The following is an 18,423-nucleotide window of genomic DNA, read 5'->3' as shown; positions in this document are numbered from 1 at the left end:
AGGTGGAGACTGTTTCTATATACTGCCATGTTATCCTACAGTTAGGTGGTCTTATGTTACACTCCACTAGCAGTGAATAAGAAATCCCATCATTTCAGCACACCTTAGCTAATATCCCATATTTTTTTCAAAAGGGGGCAAAGAGTATGTTTGTTTTGTTTTACAAAAGAGAATTATTTTCATAAGACAGAAACTAAAAATTCAAGCTAAGGTTTCAGTTTTTAAAATTGAGAGAAAGTCTGAGGACTTTAAGCCCCTAAACAAACTATTAGCTATAGTCCTTTTTTTAAATCACTCAGAATTGTTTATAAATTAAGTTAGTTTGAATAACCTCTGCAGTGTTAAACCTCCACATTAGCAAAAGGGATTGTGATAAAATATTGAAAAGTCTTACTTTAATTTAAAAATTAGCTCTCTATTTGTCATATTTTAAACTTCTAACAATGTTTTCCACTTTTGTAGGAGGTATGTGGTATAATTTTAAATAGCTCTCCATGACACACTCATACTTGATTAATTTTTAATTTCTTCTCTTTCCTCCTTGATACTTAAGCTTACATCTGTATATTCAGTAAGAACAAAAGTTCTCTTCTCCAATGATTGACTACTTGAATCATTTCAATTCAGGTTACTAATAGCAGTGCAAAGTTAAACAAAAGCCTTGGTTGAAACTGTGTTACATTATACAGTGTCGTCTTCATTATTATCTAAATTTCATAGTTAGGAAAATTTGCAGTAAGAAGCTTGCATAAGTCAGGCAAATCTCCGAATTATGGAGCTGGCAGGGACCTCAGAAATCATCACATCCAGTCCTTTCATTTGATAGTTGAGGAAATGGAAACTGAGATTGGTGCAGGCACATCTCGGGAACACTCAGCTGGGCAGCGACCCTTCACCATGGGTTCTGGACTCTGCAGCCAGCTCCCTGCCAGGCCACACTCCTCAGCCCCGGTCACCTGAGAGCTGAAACATTTGGTACTATAGCCTCAATTTGTAGCCTTTGTCTCTCCTAAGAAATATGTGTAAGAATAAAATTCCTACTGCTTCTTTGATTATCCTTTCTAACTCCAACTTCGCTCAATTTGTGGGAAGAACTGACAATTGATAATCCACATAAATCAATTCCCTTTCAAAAAGCCTTAGAACAGGTTCAGTCATTTTGTAACACAGAAGCTGCGTGCTGTCACAGATTCCAAATGAACTAAACTTTGCCTTTAGCAGGCTTGTCGCAAGAATAAATACCTATGGAAGAAATACGATTACGTGGAACCACACCATTATTCATGTAAAGTATTCTTTTACTTGTTTTTCTTACCAGATATCTGTATGCCCTTGGACAGAAGGTCTGGAAAAGATGGAAAAAACGTTACTTTGTTCTTGTTCAGGTAAGTAGATTTTTTTCCTGTTACATAATCACTCTAAGCCATTCTCAAATTTTTTGTGGGTCGTATCTATCAATAGTCACTGTATCAGAAATTAAAACTGAGAAATTTAAAAAATATTTTAATTCATTTTAAAATAAAAGTGGTAAGTCCATTATATGCCAACGCAAATAACCTTTTTATTTAAAATAACTATTTTTCAGGCCAAACATTTTAGTGATATGAGTGGCATTATCTTATGCTATTGTACCCCTCTTTAATGTTCTGGCTTAATAAAATAGAATGCAGCTGCATTTTCACATCAGCTTCTGCCTTCAATCTGTTGCAATCTCAGGTGAAATTTAGCCTCTGGAAAACTCCACTATACGCTCTTGAGAGAGTAAGTGTGAAACAGGCAAAGATGTTTGAATATTGTTAGAAAAATGGTTTTGACTTCACAAGTCCCTGAAAGGATCTTGAAGAGCTCCAGGATCCCAAGAGCATACCTCGAGAGTCACTGCATTGTTCTGATAGTTCATGGATAAAACTTAGTACATAGAAACATGCATTTTTATAAAAATGTACCATATATATCACTTATTCACATGTACAGGTCTTTAAATTACCTTGACTGGTAGATTTGTTTGTGATAGGATTCTGAATGTAGACAGGTTATTGGAATGTACACTTCAGTTGACTCTTTTCTGTTTTGGTTTGGTTTTTGAATCATGGATGACCTTTGCTCATGGAATATACTCATTTAGTTAAAGTTACATTAAAGAATAACTTTGAGTAATAGTCATTCCATTTCATGATAAATGCAAGCTGTTTTGTTCCCAGTGAATATTTATGAAAAGGGAAGCTCTCTTGGGATCCTTAACACAAAACAGTCTGTAAAATCTCATCGATTCCTATTCACACATTAAGTAGTTTAAATAGCCCAGATCAGATTAACATGGTGAAATTCCAAGGAAAGAAAATTATTTGCTGTCTTCCAGAAATAAAGCCGTCTATCAACTGCTAGATAAAATTATTTTATTGATGTGCCATAATAGCATGGTAACTTCATGAAAAGTATAACCTTTTCATCAAAAGTGCTTTTTTTCCCCTGGGTAAAGTGTGACTTTTTCTTATGTAAATAGAACCAATATTTGGTCAACCAGTTTAATAAAAGATGCACACATGTGCGCAAACACACACTGACAATCTTTTGATATAAACCCCAAGCGTTTGCTTTGAGAAATGGCTCCCTGTTGGGAGTTCTCAGTGATCTTCCTCCAAAAACCACACCTGTAAGCCATCTTCTTTGGTTTCCAGGTTTAATTTCTTGACGTTGGCACAAGAATTGAAATGCATTTACCAGGCAGTTTGAGTGCAGATCTTTCTCCACTTATAGATGTCTCACGCACATCTAATTTGACAAGTTTGTGTTAGTGACTTGTCTTTGTCAAAGCTTTCCAAGCATTCAACTGATTTTTCTGTAGGAAGTGCAGCTTCTTTTTCATAGTCATATGTCATTCATTTACATAGAATCTCATAAGTTCCCATCCCATAAGTTCAATAGCTAATGTTATTGGCCTAAGCAAACCCTACTGACTCTTAGCAAGCATAGAGTTTTAACTGGTGGAAATATGTATGAGAGCACATGAGAATGTCACCCAGTAACCACAGATGTTCAACATGTCATACCTTTTAGTCATTATGGTTTTTTTAGAGCAGTTTTAGGTTCACAACAATATTTAAGGGAAGGTACAGAGATTTCCTATATATCCTCTGTCCCCAGACATAGCCTCCTCCACTGTCAACATCACTCACCAGAGCGGTACATTTGTTACCAAGGATGAACCTACGTTGACACATCATCTGCATCAAAAGTCCGTAGTTTTTATTAGGGTTCACATTTGGTGTTGTACCTCTGTGTATTTGGACAAACATACTATTCATTATTGTTAACATCATACAAAGCATTTTCACTGCCTTGAAAATCCTCTGTGTTCTGCCTATTCATCTTCCCCCCCTCCTTTGGCAACCCTTGATCTTTTTACCATAGTTTTGCCGTTTCCAGAAAGTCATAGAGTTGGAATCATGCAGTATGTAGTCTTTTCAGATTAGCTTCTTTCACTTACGAATTTGCATTTAAGACTTTTCCATGTTTTTTCATAGCTCGAAAGCTCATTTCTTTTTAGCACTAAATAATATTCCATTGTCTGGATGAATCACAGTTTATTTATTCATCTGCTGAAGGACATCTTGGTTGCTTCCAAATTTTGGCAGTTATGAATTGAGCTGCTATACACGTTTGTGTGCAGGTTTTTGTGTAGACATAACTTTCCAGCTCCTTTGGGTAAATGCCAAGGAGTGTGATTGCTGGATCATATTCGTTATTTTTTAAAGAATGAATCAGAGAATGTTTGTTGTGTAGAGATCCAGTGAAGTGACAGTAGGCTAAAAGAGTTTCTTATATACTGATTGTCTTAATATGAAAACTAGGCCTTAGTAGATCAGTTTTGAGAGGTCAAATGGACACCTCATGCTCCTGGCCAGGTAAAGTTCAAGGTAATCCTTTGCTCCTTACCTTATTTTCTGGCATATGATCACAAGAATCAAGTTATAAAACAACCACGTATACTTTATCACCCCATAAGAGAGTTTAGAAATGAAAGAAGGAAGTTGAATACTTTTGAGATCATTAATTGGTACGTCTTTTAGCAACATTAACCATGTCTTTGGAGAGCTAGAAAGTTCTCCACGTAACAAAAATATGTTTAACATTTTAAAGGCAAAATTCAGTTTAAACCAAAGGAGGTAAACCTCTATACCCCATAATTAAAATTTAGGAAAAACACCACCAAACTATCATGAATTCGGATTTATTCTACCTGAGGTATCATCTTAAAATTTGAAGTCATATTTAAGCATTGTATCTTTACACAAATACATGTATGTACGTGTACTCACACAAAGAATCCCATGCCCAAGTGTTTTGAGATTTACATGCCAGTAGTCTGGCAACTTTTTGAAGTTTTAAATACAATTGAATCTTCCTTTCAATTCCAAATGTAATGGAAAGACAAATTGAATGTACCCACTTCAAAATCAAGATGGGTATGTATGGAGATTGAGCAAGAAAGACTCATTGGGAAGAACCAGGTAGTTTTATCAGTATTTTTAAAGATAGCTCTCATTCTATTGGCAAATAGTTCGTAGATCTATACCTGCAGGCTGCACTATTAAAAGGTGAAGGAGTCATTTTCGGAGAGGACAGTATACCCCTGCTGTGTCTGCTGCCGCCATCGTCACAGTGGTGCTCTGGTGATAATGTGAATCTCATCACCACTTGTGAGTGTGTATTATATGAGTGATATAGCTGGAGATCTAGCCATCAGCCCAAGAATTTGTACTCATAAAAATTGATTGAGAGTCGGGTTTGGTCAGCTGCAAAGTCATTGTTCAAAGTGAACACTTGCAGAGCTGCTGAGGTGAAGAGACTTTTCAAAGACTCTTACATAAACATTTAAATCAGAGTTGAAAATGGGAAAATGAATTACTTATCAATGTGGGGTGTTTATTTAGCTTCTAAGTAAGATTAGTTTTGGACCCCATTTAGATTCTGAAGCCAGTATAGTTACAGTATTAAATAGATCTTTCACGTATTTAAGAGGCTGCATTTGTTTTTCATGAAGGTAAATTTTGGTTCAAGCCAAACTGAAAGAACAGTGATTTTGAGGAATATGTTTGAACTCTTACCAAAACTTACGTGTGTTTGTATTAAACTTATATGTGTTTGTTATGCTTATTCAGTGTTTTAGTATTACATTTGGAGGATATCATTGGCGTAAAGTACTTATGACACTAATATGTTTTAGTTCATTATAATAAACCATTCAGTAGCTTTAAAATTCTATACTTGTATTTATGATTTAACCAAACTGAATTATTTCATAATTCCGTATTCAGCTAATGCCTATTCAAAAAACTGTATGCCCCCAGATATTGCATATTCTGTGGTAATATAAAAATTCCTGAAGCACTCACCTATTAATACAATTATTGCTATATTTAATCTAATATTTATTATGCAAATGTGGCAGGCATTTATGGGAAACACTTTTGCTACATTATCTCTTTTACTCTTCAGAATAAGGTTTATTTGAGGGTAGGTATTATCCCCACTGTACAGATTAAATTGGTGTACAAAGAGGTTATATAATTTGCCCAGAATTATACTGTTAGTAAGTGGTAGAGTCAAGTGATTAATCCAGTTCTGTCAGTCTCTAGAGGCTAAGCTCTTATTTCCTCTGTCACGGTGCCATGATCAAATTAATGCACACAACTACAATTGATCTGAAGACAAACAGATAAATGAATAATCACTGTGGATCATTCATTTCACGAAGTACAAAACAGTGTCACTACATTAAAGAAATGGCCAGTGACTGATGGCATAAAGAGTCCCATGCTCATGAAGGCCACTTACCGTATGACATTACTGGAAACTGAAGAAGATAGACATCTATGTTGTTTTGGCCCTGTATCAAAGTGTTCACTGCTTGTTGTCGATGTGTCAGAATCATGACTTGAAGTTGCTGCAAACAACAGCAGGCTATCAAGACATAATGTTAATTACATATCAGCTGAATTGGCACAGGATATAAACAGTCAGCCATGCCACTGAGTGATCATTACATGCTGCAAACATACGAGAACCACTCTGTTAGTGAGATGCCATCAAAATCTGCTCTAAACTTAAAGAAGTGGCTGCCCCAGCCCATTGATATCTGAAATATTCAGCACACCTGGAGAAGCACTGCAGCAGGCTACTGTCACAGTTCTGAGAATGCCACTACTGCAGGAAATTATATGGTCTAGGTTTAGTCTTAGGACGTAAGCTGATGTTTGCTTATAGTAATGCAAAGTGAATAAATATGCTGCTGTCAAATCAAGAAGGTCATAGGGTAGTGGCTCTGTGGCTTTATGTTTTAAACTGATTTAAAATTTACAGACCCAAGACATGCTCAGTATAGGATAAAATCAAACCATACACAAGTATTTATGGCAGCAAATGAAAGGCCCTCTTCAGCACCCCTACCAGCATGGCCACCTTATTCCAGTCTTCCCGCCAAATAGCCACATAGACCTTTTAAACTTGTTTCAGTCTAATCCAACCCTAATGGAATCATTCCATATATTGATACATTTGTTTTGTGAATTGTTTTGATCCTCTTATTTTTTTACTGGAGTATAATTGCTTTACAATATTGTGTTAGTTTCTGCTGTACAACGAAGTGAATCAGTTATACATATACATATATCCCCTCCCTCCCACCCCACGCCCTATCCCACCCACCTAGGTCATCACAGAGCACTGAGCTGAGCTTCCTGTGCTATACTGCAAGTTCCCACTAGCTGTCTGTTTTACACAAAGTAGTGTATTTATGTCAAACCTAATCTCCCAATTCATCCCACCCTCCCCTCCACCCCCTGTGTCCACACATCTGTTCTCTACATCTGCATCGTCTCTATTGCTGCCCTGCAAATAGGTTCATCTGTACCATTTTTCTAGATTCCACATATATGTGTTAGTATACGATATTTGTTTTTCTCTTTCTGACTTACTTCACTCTGTATGACAGACTCTATGTCCATCCACATCTCTACAAATGACCAAGTTTCATTCCTTTTTATGGCTGCGTAATATTCCATTGTATATATGTACCACATCTTCTTTTAAAATATATCATAAAGTTACCATGTCAGTATTTAAAAATCTGTTTTATTCTTTTTAATGGACAATTGGATCCCATAGTGTAGATTAAGATAATTTATGTAACAATTCCCCTTTTTGAGACATTTAAGTTCCTTTTTTTTAATCAACAGATAATGCTGGAATCAATATACACGCATAATCTTTGGGTGTATGTGGGAGTATTCCTATAGAAATGAAATTGCTGGGCCAAAGGCATAGATACCTATAATGTGAAGTAAGATTTATAAAGCTCTAGCTGACTCATGAATGCTTAAATACTCACCAAAACTTTTTTTTTTTAATTTGTCTTTTTTTATAGTTAATGGTCATTATGTGTCAAGTTGCATGTATTATCTTTCAAAATGCACGTATGAAAGAAACTTAAAAATTCTTTTGGTTGTGGAGCTTATTTGGAACAAAATCTCAGAGGAAAAGAATTTTTTTAAGTTTCATTTTTAAGATAACTTTTGCTTTGTGATAATTGAGTTTTCCATAGCCAAAAAAAAGAACCAAAAACAAGAAAATGGCCATATTAATTTATACAATTTGCCTTTGGGCATTAACGAACTAATGCATTTACTCTTCAAAATGGTTCTAAAGTATCATTTACCTATGTCTCAAGAGCTAAAACTATAAAAGAAAGTAGAGTGGGAGTAGGGCTGAATTTGGTAAGGAGTATCTCATACAGATCAGGATATGATCACAATGCAAAAATTCCTCTTTTGCATATACCCTGTGTTCCCTTAAAATTTGTGTTGTTATTTTCATGTTTAGATTGCAAAGAAATGTCTATTTCTCTTCTCTGCTAGCTCATACCTATATGAAAGAGCAAAGGCCCTATGAATGAGGAATGTACAATATTGTGACAATATCCTTTATCTGAATTAAATTTTAATGGGCTTAATTTTTTTGTTTTATAAGACTCAACTTTAAAATGCTGTATGTGTGTATCTTTATGTGTATGCATGCATTCATATGCATATATATCTTTACACATACATGTGTAGTGTTCCTGCCACATAATTAAGACTTGGTAAATGTAAGATAAATTAATATCTCACCTTTAATTTGGGTTCCTTCCCAAACCTCTATATGGAACATAAAATTGACTTATATTTGAGCATACTTGAACCAAAATGGTGGTGTCGTCTTTGATGACTCTTTTTTCATTGCCCCCATGTCAATCAGAAAATACTGTTTTATCTATAGCCAGAACAGTATCCTGCTTGCATTCAATTCTTTCCATCTTCTCTGCTACTGTTCTAGTTGAAACCACTGTTATCTTCACATGGATTTTCACAATAGAATCCCAGCTGTTCTCTCTGCTTCTACTTTCTACCATTCTCTTTACAATCCATTCTTCACATTGCCAGAATAATCTATTTGAAGCATAACTCAGATTTTGCCAATTTTCTGTCTAAATCCCTCCATGACTTCCCATTACACTTAGAATAACCTCTGACTCTAACCTAGAGAAGGTCCTATATATTGTACATATTGTGGCCTCTGGCTTCCTCTTTGACGAGGCTCTGCCTGTCACTGAGCAGCACGTTGACTTGTAATGCCCTGCGCCCAGATTAATCGCAGTGCCAAGAACTGGAGTTTAGCACCTCCAAGTCACCAGCCCCCTCTCTCAAATATATGATAATACGAGTTTATTTCTAAAGTGTGATTTCTATGCAAATATGCCTTTGAATTAAGTCTCCCTACCTTTCTTCCACTCAGTTGTTGCTTGGCTACCCCTAAATGCATCTAAAGAAATTCTGAACATTTATTCTACTGCTTCTATTTTCCCTGTGACTGGCTTATTCTACGTACCCACTTAGGTATCAGGTCAAATGTCACCTTAAATAGGTCTTTTTTACCTACCCAATCTACAGTGACTCCCTGTCACATTACCCTGTTTTATATTTTTCAGAGCATTTTTCTCTAATCAAAGTTGTCATCCTTATATATCTATTTTTTAATTATCTCTTTACCCCTTCTAGAATATATGCTCCATGAAAATAAGGACCTTCTCTTTCTTATAATCTACTGTGAGTAGAAACTGCCGAAATATTTGTTCAATAAAAGAGTATATGTGAATCAGTCTGAGCATTGTTTTAAAAAGACTGCCTTTCCTCTTTCTAATTTGTACACTGATTGCTAAATCTTTTTTAGGCCATTTGGTCAAGACAGTAAATATATATTTCCTTCAAATCCATCATGATCTTGAAGATATATTCATTTTCCTTGATTAAATTAAGCTCTGGGATTTTTTTTTTTTTTTTTTTTTTAAGTAACTCTAGCAGCACCTTTGGCCTCTGCCAAGAACATTTCCAGCTAAGGATTTTTAAGCCTTAATCTTTACTGAAATTAGATGGTGGCAGTTGCTAAGCTGCCAGCTGTTAACATGATCCCTGCGGTAGGAATACAACACACAAACCTGAATGCTGTGGTGTGTAAGAACTCACCGTTAGCAGTTACACTTGTGGACACAGACAGGTGTTAAACAGGTTGGCAATTGAAAATAAAATGGGAGGTTTCCCAGGCCAGTTGCAGGTACCTCGTGGGACCTCAGCAACTCAGGTGCCCCATCAGAGGTAATGATGCCAAAACCTGATTTAGCGCTGTCCTCAGATTAAAGTCTGTTTATATCCCCCAATTCTCAACAAATCCATTCTTTATGGAGTTATTAAGAGTGGATTGGGTTAAGGATATTGAATGTTTATCATTGCTCTGTCTTTCCACTGAATGGATTTTCAATTGCAATTATAGTTTATAAGCTTGTAAGTAAGCTTAGGCATGAAAACAAATGCTAGATCAGAATAGGTCAGACCACCTGTTTCTATCTAACTTCCTGGTATGTGAAGATGGGGCAGAGCGGAGGCTGCAAGACTGCCTTCAGCTGGAAGCATGGGGAGCATGGCAAAGTCCTGGCCCCTGTAGCTTATCCTTCAGCAGCGTACATTAACTATTAGTGCCAACTGATACTGACAGTTCTTTTTGTTCAGAGTGCAACTCCTCCAGTTTACCCTCACTCTGGATACTGGCTAGCAAACCAGTAGCTACAAGGTGTTGACACTATTCGGAAGGATTCACTTGAATTTGTACTACAGGTTCATTGTAGGGTTTGCCTCTGGAATGTGATTTAGCATGACCTTGCAAAAGAGATGGGCAAAAGTGAAGGCGCTTGGGGACATTAGAGGAATCAAAAGCATAAAACACAGCATCATTTTATGGAAGCGGAACCAGGAGCCAGTGAGTCAAAAGGATAGTGTTCGTAGTTAGTTGCTTCCTGAGCCAGAGTATTCGAAAGCCAAATTGCACTTTTTTCAGTTGTCTCCTGGGTCCGATTTCCTAATTGTCAGTGACAGCTTTGTTGGTCGTTGGTATTTTGTTACTCTTCCATCTGTACTCTTCATTAAAACTCTGGGCCCAATTATCTGTGATAGACTCCAGGACTGTTAGGTGACTTTTGAGATATTAGAGTAAACAAAATATTAAAAGAAGTACAAAATAATACATATTTAATACCATTTAAATTACCATGACTTTCAAAAGTAGGCGATCTCTCTAAAGCTGGAGGTTTTTTGGCCTTGGGTTTTTTTCTTGGTATCTCTAAAGATTTTGAAATTGGTACTTAAACATATCCATCATGTTAAGAGATAATTGTATTATTTAAAGGTAGCTAGAAATACAATACTTAAAGCATAAAACAGCAACTGAACCTGTACTTCAAGTTATATAAAGAAAAAAGCAACATTGATGTAAGCGTTTTACACTGACTGTAAAAAACAAGTAGCCTTTTGACGGGTAGTTTTTAAGGCTAGATCTTAAATAGCAAGCACATTTTTAGCATTTTAGGTGCGTTATGCATCTCAAGTCTGGATTGTTTAATGTGTGACAACATGAACATGATTTATATAAAGAGCTTTAGAGATTAATCTTTATTGTTGTTTTAAGACAATAATTTTTTAAAATATACATTGAAATATATATTCAAGATAATGTCCATTAGAAATGGAGGGACTAATATCTAAAACTACATTTAAAAGCATCTCCAATCTTTCTTCTCCCTCAGTTTCTTGTTTATTTACGTATTCATTCAACAGGTATCTTCAGTAACATAGTCACTGTCTTCTTAATGGAAAGAAACAACGCATGAGACTGGGGAGAAATAGAAAGATAAAGGGGGTGAGAACCAAGTGAGTCTGGAAAGCAGAAGGCTGAGGCGTGAAAGTCAACAGTCCTTAGTCATTCCCAGCATGGAAGCATACAGCCCCCAAATCGGGTCAATCCCCAAGTCAGTCAGGTGCCTTCACACCTGTTACAGAACAAACTGCATCTCTAACCCACAGTGAACTGACTCTAGGAAGACACAAAAGCATAGAGAGAAGGTTGATGGTTCCCTGACAGTTGGATTTGATTTATTGGGAGACCACTGCATAACAGGCAAGCACTGTGCTAGGTGCTCTACGTCAGTATCTCCAGTTCTCTCAAAGCCCTTTAGAACATGAGTCATTGTTGTCTCTGTTTTACAGAAAATCAAACTGAACTATGCAGGGCTTAAAGTAATTTGTCCAGAGTCTTGTCAAAGATAAGTTGGAAAGAATAAGATTAAGCAATTGAGGGGGATATGAAACTGGGACTTGGATATGAAATGGCAGATTCATTTGTTAAACCTGGCTTATCCCCCTTCACTTCCGATTGAAATGCTTCCAATATTGAAATATGATTATCTTCAGAGAGCCCTTTTCTGGCCACATTATCAAAAATAGACTCCCTTCAATGGCATACTCTTTACTCTGCTTTATTTTTCTTGAAAGCAATTCACGACCCAAAATTGTTGTAGGTATCTCCTTGTTTATTTGTAATTCAGTCTTCTCCACCTCACTATGTGAGATTGATTTTATTTTTCTAATTTTTTTTTTCTGATTCTGGTGCTGGGGACATTGTTGTATGCTCAAGGCCTAGAAAAATACACTGTAGATATTCAATAAGTATTTGTTGAATGAATGAATAACAGGGGAAAAACGACCCATAAGAACATGGAAGCAGATAATAAAAATTGTAGATGTACATGAAACTACAGTCAGTTACTTACCATTCTGACTAGTAAGCAATGAAAGACTAATTCTCGCATTTCTAAAAGGTATCAAGGAAGGACCAGATGTGTCTTCCTAAAAAAAGACCAGTTAGGCAGGAGCAGTCACATCAGTCTTCAAACTGTTCTCCTAGTATGTCCCTTAAATTAATTTTTTAAAAAAAATTATTTATTTATTTATTTATTCATGGCTGTGTTGGGTCTTCGTTTCTGTGCGAGGGCTTTCTCTAGTTGTGGCAAGTGGGGGCCACTCTTCATCGCGGTGCGCGGGCCTCTCACTGTCGCAGCCTCTCTTGTTGCTGAGCACAGGCTCCAGATGCTCAGGCTCAGTAATTGTGGCTCACAGGCCTAGTCGCTCCGCAGCATGTGGGATCTTCCCAGACCAGGGCTTGAACCCGTGTCCCCTGCATTGGCAGGCAGATTCTCAACCACTGCACCACCAGGGAAGCCCTAAATTAACTTTTTTACAACTACAGATCACTGTAAACTTTTTATCATAAATTTAAATAGTTGCAATGGATGCAGATTCTAAAATAAAACCATTAAATTAATCGTAAACATGCTCAATAGAATTTACATACTGTTGTGATTTTATATGCACCTGTAACCATTGCAAATTGTATATTATTAGCTTTTTCTCCTTGAATTCTTACTTCCATGGCTGTTCCCCAACAGAATTTTATTCTTAGGAAATAAGTATTATGCAGCAAAATTTTTTGATCGCTCTATCACACTTCTCTGCCATTAAAAATGTCTACAAAATTGGAACTTAAAAAAAACTCCTATGTTGAAGTCCTAACCCCCAGTACCTCAGAATGTGACCTGATTTGAAAATAGTGTTGTTCTGTGTAATTAAGATGAGGTCATACCAGAGAAGGGTGTGCCCCTAATCCAGTATGACTGGTGTCCTTATTAAAAAGAGGGAGTTTGGGAGCAGATATGCACACAGGAGAATGCCAAGTGAAGATGAAGGCAGAGATGGAGATGATGCTTCCACAAGCCAAGGAATGCCAAAAATTGCCAACAACCCATGAGAAGTGTGGAGAGAGACAAGGAGCAGATTACCCTCACAGCCCTCAGAAGGAACCAACCCTGCCAACACTTTAATGTTAAACTTCTAGCCTCCAGCACTGCAAGACAATAAATTTCTGTTGTTTAAGCCAAATAAAATAAAGATAAGATTCAGAGAACAGAGACAGTAGACGTAAAGAATAACACAGGAAGGCCAAAATACCCCTTTCCCTAAAAAATCTTTGTCATTAGCTCTTTTTATCCTAAACACCCAGATTTATTTCCCCTTGTCCCTCTGTTTGAACAAACCAAGTCAGTCAAACTACCTCACCTGAAGAAAAATAAAACAGTCAAAAGGAAGAACAAATATAAACTCCTGTAACCAAAAGACTTTAAGTATTAAAAATTTATTTTATATTGAAGTATAATTGCAATTATAAGTAGCACACAGCTTATAAAAACTTATGTGACAGATTTTGAAGAACAATTATTAAAGTTAAATTCGATTGGAAATGCCTATCTTAATGAGCTGGACATGGCTGTCTTCCCAATTTATCTGTGAATGGCTATTTATAATGAGAAAGGGTTTCACGTTCATTCCTTTTTTGTTTATATAACTTTCACAAGATGCAGGCATGGGGAAGCCTGGCTCACCTAAATAAGTAGATGAAACAGAACCTTTGTCACAGTAGTATTACTCAGTGTCTCAAAAATTTTTTTTTAATTCCTGAGTTAGATGCCCCGAACATATAGTGATATATCTTAAGTTACTTTTAATATTTGGTCATTTTATAACTGAATTAAGGCCTTCCACAATTTTGCTGTAAGCAAAAATATATGAAAACCATCGAACTTTCAAAATACTTTGTTTTGCCTCTGAGTGCAAAGAACCATACAGTTGCAACAGGAAGAATTTCTATCAAAACCTCACTACATAAATGCCTGCTAGAGGATGGAAATTGGGTTGGAGAGAGCTGTTCGTTTCCACCTGCTCTCAAGCTAGAGATTGAAGAGGTGGATTCTGACAGTACTCCAGTGGGAGAATGCAAGGAATTAATGAGGATTTCCTATCATTTGGCAAATAGCAGACCTGGAAAATCTCTCTTTGTTCAGTGATAGATTTTTTAAAAGGGGTGGAGGAGGGGCTAATGGAGACCTATGAAGAGATTCTATAGTATTGAATTCAAATATATTGATTTTATGTTTTAAATTTTGAGAAACATGGACTCTATTGAAAAGTTTGTAAAAATGAGATGAGTTGGCTGAGATTAATAAAAGAGATCTGGTAGAAATCAGAAGACATTAAAACTAAAAACAGCAGCTGATTGATGTCCACGTTTTAGGCAGTGATGTACAGAATGAACACTGCATAAAACGAAGTCAGTTCTGTAGAAGACAATGGAGAAGCTCTGAAAGTCTGAAATGAAAACTACTCACAATGGCAGATATTAAGGAAAGAAAGCAAATATCCAATATAACAAAAATCTGTTTTTCTAAGTGTAAAGAGAAGAGGACAAAACAGATAAACAGAGCAAAAATAGCAATAAAAGTAAGAAATACTATAAAAGAGGAAACATTTTCTGATATTTAAAAGAAATTAAATACCTAGGAATAAACCTACCTAAGGAGACAAAAGACCTCCTGCATATAATTTTATGCAGAAAATTATAAGACACTGATGAAAGAAATTGAAGATGATACAGACAGATGGAGAGATATACCATGTTCTTGGATTGGAAGAATCAACATTGTGAAAATGACTCTACTACCCAAAGCAATCTACAGAGTCAATGCACTCCCTGTCAAGCTACCAATGGCATTTTTCACAGAACTAGAACAAAAAATATCACAATTTGAATGGAAGCACAGAAGACCCTGAATAGCCAAAGCAATCTTGAGAAAGAAAAACGGAGCTGGAGGAATCAGGCTTCCTGACTTCAGACTATATACAAAGCTACAGTCATCAAGACACTATGGTACTGGCACAAAAACAAATACAGATCAATGGAACAGGATAGAAAGCCCAGAGATAAACCCATGCACTATGGTCACCTTATCTTTGATAAAGGAGGCAAGAATATACAATGGAGAAAAGACAACCTCTTCAATAAGTGGTGCTGGGAAAACTGGACAGCTACATGTAAAAGAATGATATTAGAACACTTCCTAACACCATACACAAAAATAAACTCAGAATGGATTAAAGACCTAAATGTAAGGCCAGACACTATCAAACTCTTAGAGGAAAACCTAGAAAGAACACTCTATGACATAAATCATAGCAAGATCCTTTTTGACCCACCTCCTTGAGTAATAGAAATAAAAACAAAAATAAACAAATGGGATCTAATGAAACTTAAAAGCTTTTGCACAGCAAAGGAAACCAAAAACAAGACGAAAAGACAACCCTCAGAGTAGGGGAAAATATTTGCAAACGAAGCAACTGACAAAGGATTAATCTCCAAAATATACAAGCAGCTCATGCAGCTCAATATCAATAAAACAAACAACCCAATCCAAAAATGGACAGAAGACCTAAATAGACATTTCTTCAGAGAAGATATACAGATTGCCAACAAACACATGAAAGGATGCTCAACATCACTAATCATTAGAGAAATGCAAATCAAAACTACAATGAGGTATCACCTCACACCAGTCAGAATGGCCATCATCAAAAAATCTAAAAACAGTAAATGCTGGAGAGGGTGTGGAGAAAAGGGAACCCTCTTGCACTGTTGGTGGGAATGTAAATTGATACAGCCACTATGGAGAACAGTATGGAGGTTCCTTATAATAATAGAGTTACCATATGACCCAGCAATCCCACTACTGGGCACATACCCTGAGAAAACCGTTATTCAAAAAGAGTCATGTACCACAGTGTTCACTGAAGCACTAATTACAATAGCCCGGACATGGAAGCCACCGAAGTGTCCGTCGACAGATGAATGGATAAAGAAGATGTGGCGCATATATACAGTGGAATATTACTCAGCCATAGAGAGAAACAAAATTGAGCTATTTGTAGTGAGGTGGATGGACCTAGAGTCTGTCATACAGAGTGAAGTAAGTCAGAGAAAAACAAATACCGTATGCTAACACATATGTATGGAATCTAAAAGTGGTTCTGAAGAACCTAGGGGCAGGACAGGAATAAAGATGCAGGTGTAGAGAATGGACTTGAGGACACGGGGAGGGGGAAGGGTAAGCTGAGACAAAGTGAGAGAGTGGCATGGACATATATACACTACCAAATGTAAAATAGATAGCTAGTGGGAAGCAACCGCATAGCACAGGGAGATCAGCTCTGTGCTTTGTGACCACCTAGAGGGGTGGGAAAGGGAGGGTGGGAGGGAGACGCAAGAGGGAGGGAATATGGGGATATATGTATATGTATAGCTGATTCACTTTGTTATACAGCAGAAACTAACAAACCGTTGTAAAGCAATTATACTCCAATAAGGATGTTAAAAAAAATAAAAAATAAAAGAAATTAGTCTGCAGATAAACAGGCTTCCCACATTTCAGGAAATGTAGTGAGAAGAGATTTTCATCTAAACATTTCTTTCAAAATATTTTTTCAGTTAAAGATGTGTGTGTTGCCTCGTATTTCCTTAACACTCAACTACTGAACTTAATAGAGTATATCTACAGAAAATTGATGGGAAATTGTGTGACTTGAGAAGTAGTATACATCCAAGAAGTTGTTCATGAATAAAAGCACTAGAAAATATTATAGTATGGGTGGAGATTCAGAAAAGATACAGTTCACCTTCCTGAAAATATTTAAAGTGGAGTTCCTGATATTTGAAAGGTGAATGAGTGTAGTATCTCAGAAATATCAAACTTAAAATATAAAAGAATTAAAGAGCATAATGATAAGATATAGCTAAATCTAAATTACTGTTAAAATATTTTGACTCAAAGAAAAACGTGAAAGATGATTCCTAAAATACGTTATAGGTATATGAAGTAATTAAGTAATTATAACAATATGTGAAAACTAAACTCCAGATTTTATGAAAGTTAATGAATGGAGAGATAAAAATAAGCTACGTTTTTCAAGTTCTATAAGACACAGTAAAAAATGATTTGTCTTTCAGTAAATAGAGAAAAGATGGGGTCAGTGATGTCTTTGAAAACTTTTAAAGTAACTAGTACAGATTAAAAATAGGATGCCAAGGAAATTGTAGTAGCCATATTACAGAAGACAGCGATATATACGTATATATATGAATTTTTAGTATAAATGAGTTAAATGGACCTAGTAACTGATTCTCAGAGTGGGATAAAAATCAAAATCCGCCCTCCCTATCCCACCCCTCTAGGTGGTCACAAAGCACCGAGCTGATCTCCCTGTGCTATGCGGCTGGGAGGGTGGGAGGGAGGGAGACGCAAGAGGGAAGAGATATGGGAACATATGTATATGTATAACTGATTCACTTTGTTATAAAGCAGAAACTAACACACCATTGTAAAGCAATTATACTCCAATAAAGATGTTAAAAAATAAATAAATAAATAAAAATTAAATAAAATAAAAATCCGTATGTGAGCTATACCACAAACAAAAGGCCAAAACACAGAGAAAGTAGGATGACAGTATTAAATTCAGACCAAGTAAAATTTAAGAGAAGTATTAAATATATGAAAGGATTATAATTTTCTATTGGTTAAAGATATAGTCAACATTACTGTAAAACAAATGATGGTGATTTATTGAATATGTACCTGAGAGAAGATAAATAATAAACAGATAATGTCTCAACTTGCTTGCTGTTCAACTCACTTTTCTCTCTCCCCGCTACCCTTAGTAGTCTTTGATTATAGATTCTTACAGATAACTAACTAAATATCTTATAGCTCTCTTAAATAGTAACTTTGCTAGAAATTAAGAGGCAATTGGCTTGTTATTTGGGAATACAGTTTTTAAGTTTCACAATGTGAATTAGAATGTGGTATATCGGAAGGAGTACTTACTGGATTGAGACTTGTGTTCTACTCTCAGGATGACCATCTCCTTCTGGGTGACCTCAGGAAAGTCAGTTTCCACATCCGTGAACTCTGGAGTTGAGATCACAACCTCAGGGGTCCATAACCCTCATCCCTCAATACCAGTATGTTTCAGAGGATAACCATATGTTTTCTTTTCAGTGAAGCTTAGCTCTCAGAGTAACTATTTGTCACTTAGTGAGACTTGAGTCCTCTAGGTATCA

General features: G+C 36.2%; 1 protein-coding gene across 6 annotated transcripts in view; it reads left to right on the top strand.

Annotated features, from left to right (window-relative positions):
* The window catches only part of CADPS2 (calcium dependent secretion activator 2), a 552,288-nt gene that overhangs the window by 347,975 nt on the left and 185,890 nt on the right, over window positions 1–18,423 (top strand). For all 6 annotated transcript variants that reach the window (XM_068549383.1, XM_068549382.1, XM_068549381.1 and 3 more), the window contains exon 9: window positions 1,319–1,385. In XM_068549383.1, coding sequence (XP_068405484.1) covers window positions 1,319–1,385 — 67 coding nt within the window. The remainder of the gene's footprint in view (window positions 1–1,318; window positions 1,386–18,423) is intronic.

This window comes from Eschrichtius robustus, chromosome 8 (assembly GCF_028021215.1).
Source record: "Eschrichtius robustus isolate mEscRob2 chromosome 8, mEscRob2.pri, whole genome shotgun sequence".
Lineage (NCBI taxonomy): Eukaryota > Metazoa > Chordata > Mammalia > Artiodactyla > Eschrichtiidae > Eschrichtius > Eschrichtius robustus.
The sequence above is the reverse complement of the archived record's forward strand: the minus strand, read 5'-3'. Positions and strand labels throughout refer to the sequence as shown.